The 12,016-nt window shown below is 44.5% G+C and overlaps 4 protein-coding genes across 4 annotated transcripts; 2 read left to right on the top strand and 2 right to left on the bottom strand.

The window, feature by feature from the left end:
* Positions 1-893: 893 nt before the first annotated feature.
* On the top strand, positions 894-2,366 carry mora (CHORD-like protein). Its single transcript, XM_001358786.5, has 4 exons — positions 894-1,076; positions 1,140-1,717; positions 1,775-1,969; positions 2,029-2,366. Exons 1-4 carry the CDS (start codon positions 1,016-1,018, stop codon positions 2,290-2,292), a joined length of 1,098 nt encoding a protein of 365 aa, XP_001358823.2. The 5' UTR covers positions 894-1,015; the 3' UTR covers positions 2,293-2,366.
* Positions 2,284-3,317, bottom strand: LOC4801787 (RWD domain-containing protein 1). The gene is made up of 2 exons (XM_001358787.4): positions 3,101-3,317; positions 2,284-3,040 (listed from the first exon to the last, which is right to left on the bottom strand). Exons 1-2 carry the CDS (start codon positions 3,174-3,176, stop codon positions 2,382-2,384), a joined length of 735 nt encoding a protein of 244 aa, XP_001358824.1. The 5' UTR covers positions 3,177-3,317; the 3' UTR covers positions 2,284-2,381.
* Positions 3,318-3,343: 26 nt separating this feature from the next.
* SMC6 (Structural maintenance of chromosomes 6) lies at positions 3,344-8,044 on the bottom strand. Its single transcript, XM_001358788.4, has 14 exons — positions 7,779-8,044; positions 7,439-7,702; positions 7,145-7,364; positions 6,809-7,082; positions 6,632-6,758; positions 6,485-6,562; positions 6,252-6,424; positions 5,786-6,183; positions 5,328-5,724; positions 4,783-5,245; positions 4,113-4,724; positions 3,828-4,046; positions 3,637-3,767; positions 3,344-3,582 (listed from the first exon to the last, which is right to left on the bottom strand). Exons 2-14 carry the CDS (start codon positions 7,673-7,675, stop codon positions 3,534-3,536), a joined length of 3,378 nt encoding a protein of 1,125 aa, XP_001358825.4. The 5' UTR covers positions 7,676-7,702; positions 7,779-8,044; the 3' UTR covers positions 3,344-3,533.
* A 413-nt stretch (positions 8,045-8,457) lies between these two features.
* On the top strand, positions 8,458-11,585 carry LOC4801789 (NFX1-type zinc finger-containing protein 1). Its single transcript, XM_003736552.3, has 5 exons — positions 8,458-8,687; positions 8,756-9,750; positions 9,809-9,973; positions 10,032-11,195; positions 11,253-11,585. The coding sequence occupies exons 1-5, from the start codon at positions 8,555-8,557 to the stop codon at positions 11,562-11,564; spliced, it is 2,769 nt and encodes a 922-aa protein (XP_003736600.3). The 5' UTR covers positions 8,458-8,554; the 3' UTR covers positions 11,565-11,585.
* The last annotated feature ends 431 nt before the right edge of the window (positions 11,586-12,016 follow it).

A 12,016-nucleotide genomic window follows, 5' to 3' on the forward strand; every position in this document is an offset into this window, starting at 1 on the left:
CCCTTTCCAAATATACCATGAGCGGTGTTCACAAATCTGTCACTTATTTTGTGCACATCACATCTGTTTTTGGTTATTGGAAAATATAAATGTCTTCAAATGTCTCCGTAATTCATGATTTTTGCGTAATCCTGGAATGACAGTGAACAGAGAACAAGGTTATAGAAATATCCATCGTCGGTTTTTTTTTAATTTTCAAGTCCTGTTGCTCATTCACTTTCAAACAGTTACATTTTGGCGCACTCTATAAGGGCCAAATTCAGAGTGTTTAGGCTTATCGCTCTCCCCGCAATTAGTGGTATTCTTACAGAGATCAAGAATGCGTATCGGGATCAGGATAAAATCGATGATTATAAACATATGAATTTTCCATATTAATTACATTCTAAAAACAGTAAAAGACACTATCTTAATATTAAATTATCGAAATATAATCTATCTAGCTATTAATATTCGACGGAATATCGACATTTAGCAATAGCAACGATTACTGTCTTAAGTTTTTGTTGAAACCGTATTTCAGAAAAAATTCAAATAATTAAGGAATTAAAATAAGCATATCTAAATTGATCTAGCAATCGGACGAAACTATGTGTTCAGTTATAGATCTAGTAATATCGATTCGAACACCAAAATCGAGCAATATCCAATCCTTGACGGAGAACGATTAACCCATTGTAGGCCAAAGGGGTGTTTTAATATTCCACCGAAAATAATGGAAATTTAAAAATTTCAGCGTAGTTGAGCTGAAAGATATCGGGGGATTTTTTTAAGTTCAGAGGAAAGATGGCATGGATCTACAAAAAGCATCAACAGTCAGTAATATTTTCCGCCATTTACCTCAAGTCGTTGAACTGTTTAAACAGAGGGGGCTTAAGTGGGCTAAGTCGTTTTATTCATGTACACGGTTGCTTTGGTGCGGAGAGGAAAACGCGAGCCCCCCCAGCCGTCAAAAAGTCAGAGGGAATATTCTAGAGCCGAACCAAACCGAAATTGCAACAAATAAAACAGCAAAATGCTGCAATGCTATAACAGAGGCTGTGGCCAGCTTTTCGATGAAGCTGCCAATACCGATGGTAAGAGGAACTCACGGTAACTCAAGACAGATGGATCATCAGAACTTTACTTTCCTTTGGCAGAATCATGCCGGCACCATCCAGGCGAGCCGTTCTTTCACGATGCCTATAAGGGCTGGTCTTGTTGCAACAAAAAGTCGGTTGACTTCACCGAGTTCCTGAACATCAAGGGCTGCACGCTGGCCAAACATTCGAATGTGAAGCCTCCAGAGCCAGAAAAACCACCCAAGGACAACAATGGGGACAAGGACGAAGTCATCGAAGTGCGTGCACCTATAAAAGAAGCTATGGCCAGGCCACCGATAGAGACACCATTCACGGTCCTGCAGCCAACAGTTGCAGCTTCTCTGAAAGAGCAGATTGATACTTTGAAAGTCAGCAGTGCTCCGTCAGCAACAGCAACGCCATCCGTAGTTGAAAGCGATGCCATCGCTGTGGGCACAAGTTGCAAAAACAATGGATGCTCCTATTCATTCACTGGCTTGGACAGCGATGACGGCCAGTGCGCATATCATCCAGGTGTACCCATTTTCCACGAAGGCATGAAGTTCTGGTCATGCTGCCAAAAGCGTACTTCAGATTTTACACAATTCATGGCCCAGAGGGGCTGTGTGAACGGCAAGCACAAGTGGGTCAAAGAGGTATGGTCTCCAACCGAAAAGAATTTAGATCTTTACTAATGAAATGTTTATCCGCAGAACGACGACAAGAAGGTTGTGCAGTGCCGATATGATTGGCATCAAACGGCCACAAATGTGGTGGTGGCCATTTACGCCAAGAAGTATCATTATGCCCAGAGTGTGATAGAAATAAATCCTATCCGTCTGCATGTTAAGCTGGTTTTCCCAGAGCAGGAAAACGCTACTTTTGACATTGATCTGGAGCTAGGAGGCGTAAGTCCTTGATTTCCATTCCATTAGCAAACGGTTTCTAGATGAAACTTTTTTTACAGATTGTCAAAGTGGACAAGGCGAGTGCACACATGTACGGCACCAAAGTGGAGATTACGTTGCCCAAGCTGGAGCCCGGCTCTTGGTCAAAATTGAATTTCAAACGTGCCGTAATGCCGGCGGCCAAGAAAACCAATGCCGCGCAGGTCCCAAAGATCGATGATAGCGATGACGAGTTTTTTGATCTGGACGACATCGAACCTGTATACACTCATGGCCTCAAATTGTCAGACATGAGTTTGCAAAATCCAAATAACTTAGATTAGCCAAAAAAGTTAGCATTTAATGTTACACAGTGTACACGAATATGCCTTCAAGAAATATTTGTTTTAATATCGCAGCAACGACGCACAGTTTAATCATCATCGTCATCGGCCCCAGGCACCCAGTCTTCATCGTCATCATCATCCAAATCCAGTTCGCCAATATCTTGAAACAGTGTCTCGTCGATCTTGACGTTTTCAATGTTTTCACCAGCCGCCAGCAGGAATTTAATGTCGGAATCATTAAGCGTGTTGTCGCACATGAAGAGCTCGCGTCCAGTCAACTTCTTGCAATCATTAATCTTCTCCCTTTTCGCTGCGATGCCCGTGCTCTCCTCAAAGTCAAGTTTCCACTTCATAAACGTCTCGACCGACACTCGCGTACCCTCGAATTTCTTGCGTTCCTCTTCTTCAACCTCCCGCAGTTTCTGCACACGCTGCTCCTCCGCGTGGGTTGTATGCTCATCCCAGCGCTGATTTAGCCACTCCTGAGCACTGCTCACTAGGGAGAAAATCATCTCCATGCCAATATTTTCCTCAATGGTCTCCCGCAAATGCTCCAGCAGGCGTGTCTCGAATGTGTCTTCAAAATTTTCAGCTTCCTCAATTTCCACAAGTGGCGCTGCATCCGGATAGGTAGCTGTGTATGTAAACACCAGCTTGCAGGACAATCCATTTTCATTTTCCTCTGCATTGTAATCTTCTGTCGCAATGGGGATCTGGAATTTGTGAAAAGGCTCTGTTGCGAGAACTGTGGGAAGAGGTTGCTTCGGTTAGAGGCGGTTTATTTCGAATGCCCTTCTATACATACTTTCCATTTCGCCACAGTAAATGGAGTCCAGAGCTTCGACCTCACTGCTCTGATCCTCCTTGTAGTTTCGGCTCATTTTGCAAGTTTAACAATATAAAAAATAAATAAATAGGAGAAATTCGTCGTCGCCGCCTTTCAGGTTATGGCTGGCAACATTCACACTACCACGCGAAATTCACATCCACACTAATTTGACATTCACACACGCGCGGATAAATTGTAATGCTTTTGAAACAAATAATACTTTGTCCGTTTACTTTTAATCCCTAACAACAAACACCTCATTCACCGCTGCAATGTTCCAAGTAAAGAATAATATACTTTGTGTTCAAGTAAGTATAGTAATAAAAAATGTATGTTTCCTGAGGATTTAGTATTTGGAGGCTAATTTGTCGTCATCCTGCAACCGTCTTTTTGGAATATATGCTAAATATTAAGAAAGAGAGTGCCTGTTGGAATCACCTTCATCGGGCGAAGACAATCTGAAAAAAAAAAAATTTTGGAAATTGACTCAACGTAAACGTATTGAATCATACTTAAGTATTCTGATGTATGGACTCTCTTCCACTTCCGTATCCAGGGGTGTCAGAAAGCAATATTGTCGCGTTCTCCAATCCCTACCCTCTTTAATTAAAAGTTCAGTTATAAATTTGCGGTTGACTTCGTCCTGCAATGAGCAAAAACTTAGTAACACGTCCCAAAGAGTCCCTGAAAAATTCCAACTCACAGTGAAAACATCGTATTCGTCTAAGAAATAAAACGGGTGATCTGAAGTGGTCCAAAGACCTTTTAGCAACGAAACCGTCGTGAAAGAGCGTTCCCCACCGGACAGACTTTTTGTGTTTGAGGTTTTGTTGCCACTTGCAGGAAAGACATTTATGCTCCACGTTTTCGCTTTTAAATTATCTTCAAAGGTTACTTCAAAATGCCGCAGCTTTAGGGCACACTGTGGAATTATATTATACATTATAAAGGATCATTTAAGTAGAACAGAACAGGCGGAAAGCCTTACCCGAAAGTTGTGCTGAACCATTGTTAAATAATGATGGCGAGATCTCTGGAAATTTAGCGAATTGGCGTGGTACGCCTGGCGCAGATGCATGATAACATTTTCTGATAGTTTAAAACGGTTGGCATCTTCGCCAAGCTTATCCCTCAGGACACCTAAACTCGTCTCTACCTCTTCGGGATCGTAATTTAGTTGCTCCACTTGTCGGATCTTTGATTTGTATCGACTTATTAAATCTAGGAGTTCCTCTTCCGTATTCGTGGTCTTAATAAATTCGCCCGTCAGTTTGGCCGCTTTGGTTGCCTTCTCCAATTCATTGAGAATGTCCTGTCTGACTTTTTGCTGATTTTGCACCAGCTCTACCATTTTCTGGAGATTGCGATTGTTTTGCGAGAATTCACTGTCCAAGGTACGTATTTGATTTGACACTTCGTGGGCCTCCGTATCGAGCCTCTGCACTTGTCTGGTAATCTCCTCGAGGGCATTTAATTCATCGGACTTCTTAGCTTCATATTCGGTCTTGAGCGTATCGATTTCTTCGAGTTTCACTTGCAGCTCACGGTGTTCTTCTTTACATTTCTCGATTCTCTCACCGCAATCGGACAAGTGGGTTTTCTGAGGGAACAAAACAGGTAATGTAATGAGACTTCGAGTTGGAATGATATGTACTTACCAGGCGGTCATATTCAGGTAGATCACGGTACTCTGTGTTTTCAATTTCAATAATTTCTTGGGTAGCCTTTTGTACTTCGGCAAGATACTGATTTATTTCGGATGTCTTTTTGGCGACCTCCTGAGTGGTGCGTTCCAGAATATGCTTCTGCATCTTATAGTCCGCTTCAATGGATGCCGCCCGCTCCTGCAGACTACGCTGCTCATCCTGCAGCTGCCTGATGCGATCGTCCACATTCACCTGCATGTATCGTCCCGGGTATATACGAACCGAATAGACGGCATAGTTGGGCGATGGTATGTACTCCAGCCCCAGGTTTGGCACCAGCACACGCGTCAAGTAGGGTGGAACGTTCTCCGTGTCGGATGTGAGAAATTCGGCGGTCTCTTTGGACTCGGTTACCAGCACCGTCTCGATACGCATTGAATCTATTAGGTAGTTCATTACAACCGGATCATCGCAGCTATAAATTCGATAGGGAAGAGAGTACAGTACATTGGTATATAGACAAGATATACTTAGATTTTGATTAGATTGAGCCTTACCTAATTTCATCGATCAGTACTGTGGTGTTAGGTGTATTGGCCTTAACTTTGTATTTCGACACATTGTACACGCGATCTGTGAATGCGCTGGTAATGATGGTGGGCATATTGTTTCCATAGAACCTCTGGAGCAAGGATCTCAACGATTGACGCTCCTTGTCGGAGCTTACGATGTAGGAACGTAGGCAAGAGGACAGCTGGTTCTCGACCAGATCCCTGTACTTAGGATTAGATGCTGTTATGTATTGGCCAAGAGGACCACGCGGCATTCGGTACTGGTTCGGGCCGCTATAATTGGAGCGCAGGGCACAAACTACATTAATTGCCTGCTCCCCGTATATGGACAAAATGTTGTTTTTGTTGCGACCAAGCGTCGCTATTTCCGATTTAATTATTTCTGCACAAAAAAAGGAAAGAATTAGAATTTGCTTAAGCTGAAAAATAATGTCGAAACTCACGCGTGGATTGGTACATTTTGTTTCTCTCGAATCCTCGGGCATCCACCTGTTCGCGCACAGAGCTCAGCCGTTCTTTTGTCTCCAGTTGCTCCTCTCGGAACTGTTTAACGAGGTCCTCTCTATTGGCGACCAGCTTCTTTAGCTCCACCGCTCTGGCGGCATGCTCCTCTCGTTTCTGTTTAATCCTCGCATAGTCGGCGTGGTAGTTGCTGATGTGTTTTTCACAAGCATCGTATTCGTGCTTCTCCTCACTAAGGCGTTTTTCGGCATTCTTCATTTGTGACCTGATATTGCTGGCTTTTAAAAGATATTCCTGCAATATGCGCATGGCTTCACGCATCTTTGTCTCGTGCGAATGGTAGACATCTTGGTTACGCTTTTTTTTTTCCTCGAAGGTGCTGAGAAGAAAACATGGCACATGAAGACTGCTAGGGATTTGTATTGTGATTATGTGGCCTCAACAAACCTCAACTGTTGCGTGAGTGTGGCTTGTGTGGAGTCCTTCTGGGCTGTGGCTGCCTCCAGCTTGGATTTCTTGGCTTCAATCAGTTTAATCGACTGCTCACAGCTGGCTAGCTCCTCCTCTTGTTGCCTCACCGACAGCCAAGCCAGCTTGGTGTTGGCCTCTTGTAACTTGACCTGCAAGTTCATAGCTATTGTTACTAAAAGATCCCCATCTAGTCGGCACCGACTACTTGCCTTGACCGCTTCCTTATCCCTGAGTGCGGCTAACTTTTCCTCCTCCGCCACGACCAGTTGTTCCGATACTTGCTTTCTCTGTGGAGATGGGAAACGTATTGAAATTAAAGGAAACTAGATATACCTGTAAGATTCGATTTCGATTACCAATTCAAGATGCTCCAAGGCTCTATGCAGGCTTTGACGTTGGGCAAGGCATTCGTTGAGAGCATTAACACAAGAATCCAGCTGCGTTGCTTTCATCAGCAGTGTGTAATTTGATTTTGGCTCCAGTCTGCAAAGTATTCAGCTACAAACCTCGTTTAACTTATGGATTAAACTTACTTTTTTAGAAATTCACGTGAAGCCTCCTGGTTTAGCACGAAAATCGGATTATCGACATGAATTCGAAAGCGCCGCAGCAAGCGCTTAACATCATCTAATTTTTTCGAGACGATTTTACCGCGTGCATCCTTTAGCTCATACGACGAGGATGATTGGCGTATGTGCCGCACCACCGTGATATGCGGTCCCATATGTTCCGCATCGAATGGGCTCAATCCCACATTACACAAGGTTATTTCGATTTTGGCTGATGTTTCGCCGTTTTTGATTAGCTCTGAAAACAACAATTAATGGATAAATCAGCTGGGAAGGCTGATAGAGGCTGTAGAGACGTACTCGTTACGCTGGCCGCACGGCTAGTGGCGCGTGCGTTGCCCCCCATACCCACGGTCAGGGCTGTGATTGTGGCACTCTTGCCGCTCCCGTTTTTGCCCACCAGGAAATTGGTGTTGGGACCAAACTCGACGGTGAAACTCTCATGGCACATGAAATTCTCCAGATGTATGGATATGACTTTGCCGCAGCGATTAAATTCACTTGGAACGTCTGGTTCGTACTGAAATGCGATGAAACACAGGTAGATCACACACTATCTAACCACTTAACCAGCTAAATCTGAACTAAACTCACCAAAAGAGTTAACGATGAAGATGATCCCTGGGATCTGCGTGAGCCTGACGACTCTCGGCTGCTACCGGTATTGTTGTTGCCTGGTACCAGAAGACTGTTTGGGTCCTGCTCAACAATGTCCATGTAGTCTTCGGGGACTGCGGCTTTCTTGCTCTTCTTATTTGTCGGCTCCGAGGAAGAAGTGTCTTCATCCGATTCCGACGACAATTTTCTACGCATTTTACGTTTGTGCTCCATGTTTTCGGATATATAATCTATCTATCTCTAAAAACAAAAAGCGCGCGCGAACTGAAAGTAAACACCAGACTAGGTGACTAACTTATTGAACATTTGCTCTTACTTGGATGTGTGCAATCTAGACACGGGGATTCGGCGTAGGAAACAAATTCTGAATTGCGACGATAAACGAAATTGCTAAAATTCCGCAACACAAGATGCTTGAAAACACTTAATCCACCTAAGCCCCCTCCATTCAACAACTTGAGGTCAGTCACGGAAAAGAATTGGGTTTGTAAGTTCTTTTCGTAGATCCATCCTTTCCTTCCTCTTTACTTAAGAAAACCATGATATCTTGAACCTGAACTGCGCTAAAATGATTAAATTTTCACTATTCACTATACTTTTTATTGGTGGTTTCCACAATCCATAGTGAAAACTATCGACGCTGGCCAGCATCATCATTAGACCTCGGATTTTGCATATTTGATTCATCAGCATAGTCGTGGGCTCATTATTAATTTTTGTTCAATTGATTTCCTTTGACTATATTTGAAAAGCACTTGGCTGGGGGATCGGAGGATCGGAGGTGCTGCGAGTACGAGTCATCAGAATTTTTCTATCTTAATCCTTTAAAAATATGCAAATATGCAAAATCCGAGGTCTAATCATCATATAGCATATCAGAGTATGAATCGTTTCTCTACTACTGGGCTGACAGCAGATAACCTACAAAGCCAAACTAGATTAGTGTTTACCCAACAATAAACTAGATCATATTCTTATTATATACATAGAGTGTTAATGGTTCCGATATGTGCACATTGGAATACATCGACGTATCGATAGTGCCGTCTATTGTTCTTCTACCGGACGAAATTGCACGAAATTAATGAAAATATGTCTGGGTCCGAAGATGATGACTGGTTTACAAAGGATGACGATGAGATCGAGCAGAGCTTCCAGCACCAGGTGAAGCACCAGGATGAGCAGAAAGAGGAGGAGGAGCAAATATTTTGCCGCGACGCCGTAGGTAAGCGAACCCCTTAAGGGGAAAGTCCCTTAGTTGTACAATTTGCTATTTGTGACGGCCTCTTTCAGTGGCAGACGGTTTGAAACATCTTGACCTGGACTTGACCTTTACCAAGGCGCCAGGTCGTTTTGCAACAATTGAACTCTCCAAGGCTCTGAAAATGTTGCCCGTGGATATGTTTCTCTATTTCATGTCGGACGACCGCGATTTGTTTGGTGCTCAACTTGCCGGCAATGACAGCGTGAAGCGTCTTTCTATACTTTTGGAAGCTCTCAAGTCGATCTGCCAGCTGGAGCTGGGCGGATTCGATGACCAGTTCTTGTCCGCCTTCTCCAAGCAGACGGTCATCTTCAATTCGTTCCGCCGTTTTGCCCTGGCGCTCTCTGCAAACGCTTCGCACAGCAAATGCGATGCAGAATCTGAGCAGATTTTTAAGAACATGATATGGCTGATGGTACGAGCAAAAAAGATCGGAGTTCTTGGACAACAGGGCTACGAATTGGTGGGAATCTGCAAGAAGCTGATCTCAGAAAGCAAGCTGCCCCAGCTGCTAGCCACCGACTTGAGTCAAGAGCTAGAGGTGTTTACAGACACACTGCCAGCCTTGGTCAACGTTAAGGGCGAAATCTATCCAACGGTTGACAGGCTGCTGCTGGGTAACGTGGAACCAACCAATTCACCTGCACCATCTGCGTTGAGTAAAGTGGCGGACTATCTAAGAACACAGCGTCACATACTGCAGCAGGATTTCTTCGTTCCTTTAGAGGAATTCGTTCAGTTTCTACGAGCAGGATGCAATCTCGATGGTCTGGAGGAGCAGGGTCTACTCTGGCGAAGCACACAACTTAGTTTGAATCCGGAATTTGTGGAGGCGCAACGGCACAGCCTGGTTTTCCTTAATTTATGTCCTGCAGCCGACTCAAAGAAGATAAAGATTAATAAAAAATTGATGGAGAACTTCAAAACGGGTGCTTTGCTGTGCCTGACCACTAGCTTGGACTTTGAGAACCTCATTCTGTGCACCGTTGGCTACACAAAGCCGGACAAGCTGAAAGATGGCCTTGTAAGTGATAACAGAATGTTGTTCCCATATTAGATCTAATCATATGTGTAATCCCCAGCTGAGTGTAGAGATTGTAAGACAACATAATATTGGCCAAATCTACGAGCGACCGCTGATCATGTTTCAGACGCCCGTGTTCTTTGAGCCTTATGTTCGTGTGCATAATTACTTGAGCACCTGCAGCACAGAGATTCCAATGCGTCGCTACATTGTGGATGGACAGGCAAGTGGCAAATATACGAAAGAATATTCTCAACTTAAAGATATATATGTACTTGCAGATTGATATACGGCCACCAGCTTACATTAAACCTAATGTTCAGCTCACGTATAATCGAAAACCGTTTAGGCCGGCACTGCCACCGCAGAATTTGCCTTTAAATGACAGGCAGATGGGTGCATTTAAATCGGCCTACACCAACGAGTTTTGCATTATACAAGGCCCGCCTGGCACAGGCAAAACGCACGTTTCTGTGGAGGTGGTGAACAGTCTTATACAAAACGCCAAAGTGCTGTGCACTGGACCCATCATTGTACTGACCTACACGAACGATTCGTTGGACAAGTTTCTGGTAAAGGCATCCAAATACACGAAGGAAATACTGCGCTTCGGTTGCCAGACGCGCGATCCAGAAATAGCCAAATTCAATGCCAATCAATTGCTTGATCCGGATCTGGTGCCGCCCCTACTGAAGCGCGTGTGGTGGCTGGTCAACACTGAATACAAGGAACAGTTCCAGCGCCTTCAAACGCTGTATGCCAACTTTGATGGCAGCGAGAAGAGCTATCAGGAGACTCTGATCGGACAGGAGCAGCTGCAGCAGGTGTCCGAGAAACTGGACACCGTACGCATCATCTTTCAGTATTATTTGGCGCGGGACAAAGATCTGCTGGCCATGACCACCACGTGCGCGGCTCGCTTGAACTTTCTGTTTCGTCTGCTGAAATCCAAGTGTTTTATCTTCGAGGAGGCAGCCGAGATTCAGGAGGCACACATATTAGCCTGCCTCACGCCCCATACCGAGCATGTTATCCTCGTGGGAGATCACAAGCAACTTCAGCCCTTCACTGGCTGCAGCCAGCTACCGCAAGTCTCTCTCTTTGAACGCCTCATCGCTCAGGGCCTGCCCTACTCTCTGCTCAATGTCCAGTACCGAATGCGTCCGTGCATTTCAAGCCTTTTGGTGCCCAGTTTCTATGAGGAGCTACTGTGCGCGGACTCTGTGATGGCATACGAGGACATCCGCCTCATGGACAAGAACTTGTTCTTTTTGCAGCACAATCAACCGGAGAAATCGCAGCTGGATATGTCCTTTGAGAATCTGCACGAGGCCAAGGAGCTGGCTAAGCTGACGGAATTCCTTCTGGAAAATGCCAAATACGAGGCCAGTGACATCGTGATACTCTCACCCTACAATGGCCAAGTGGAACGCATCAAGAAAACGGTTCGTAAAGAGACCTCGCCCTTAACTTTTTTCTAATCCTTTATCATTATTTTGAAGCTCCCGATGAAATACAAAATAGGCCCAAACAGGGTGCAAGTGTCGAGCGTGGATAGTTTCCAGGGTCTGGAGGCGAACATTGTGCTGCTCTCGCTGGTGCGCAGCAATCCGACCGGCCATATAGGGTTTCTGGCTAAGCCGAATCGTGCTTGTGTAGCTCTTTCCCGAGCACGCTGGGCGCTGTACATGATCGGGAACATGGAGACACTGCAGCAGGGCAACTCGGAGCTGTGGTCCGCGATAGCCGAACGTTTGGAGGAAACCAATGCCATAGGCGATGCATTTCCTATCGTAGTTCGTTCTACAAAATAAAACAAAGTTCGTTATACATTTGATTCTTGGTTTTATTCGTATGTATGTACGCATGAGGGGGCGGGGTTTCTCTGAATGAAGATGGCCTGCCCATGTGCGCCTCGTATTAATCAGATTTACATATAGTTATATTATTTGTTGAAACTTTGATATTGAATTGTTTTTGAATGCTTGAATTTTACATTGTTTATGGTAGGTAGTGGTACTTATGGAGATGGGGCTTGGTTGATTTGTTGATTCTATAGGTAGACATTTATCCCATACCACACACGACACTTATGGATTAACGATATAGTATTGTATGTACATATATCTACTTAAAAGTAGCTACCAGCTTTCTTCAGGTCTACAATATGTGGACGTTTAAGCAAACACACACAAAAAGTAGAGGTATGCTCGGGATCGCTGTTTTGTTTCTACATTCAATACACATTGAGGAATTGGGGTTTCTT

The sequence above is a fragment of the Drosophila pseudoobscura genome, chromosome 2 (genome assembly GCF_009870125.1).
Source record: "Drosophila pseudoobscura strain MV-25-SWS-2005 chromosome 2, UCI_Dpse_MV25, whole genome shotgun sequence".
Lineage (NCBI taxonomy): Eukaryota > Metazoa > Arthropoda > Insecta > Diptera > Drosophilidae > Drosophila > Drosophila pseudoobscura.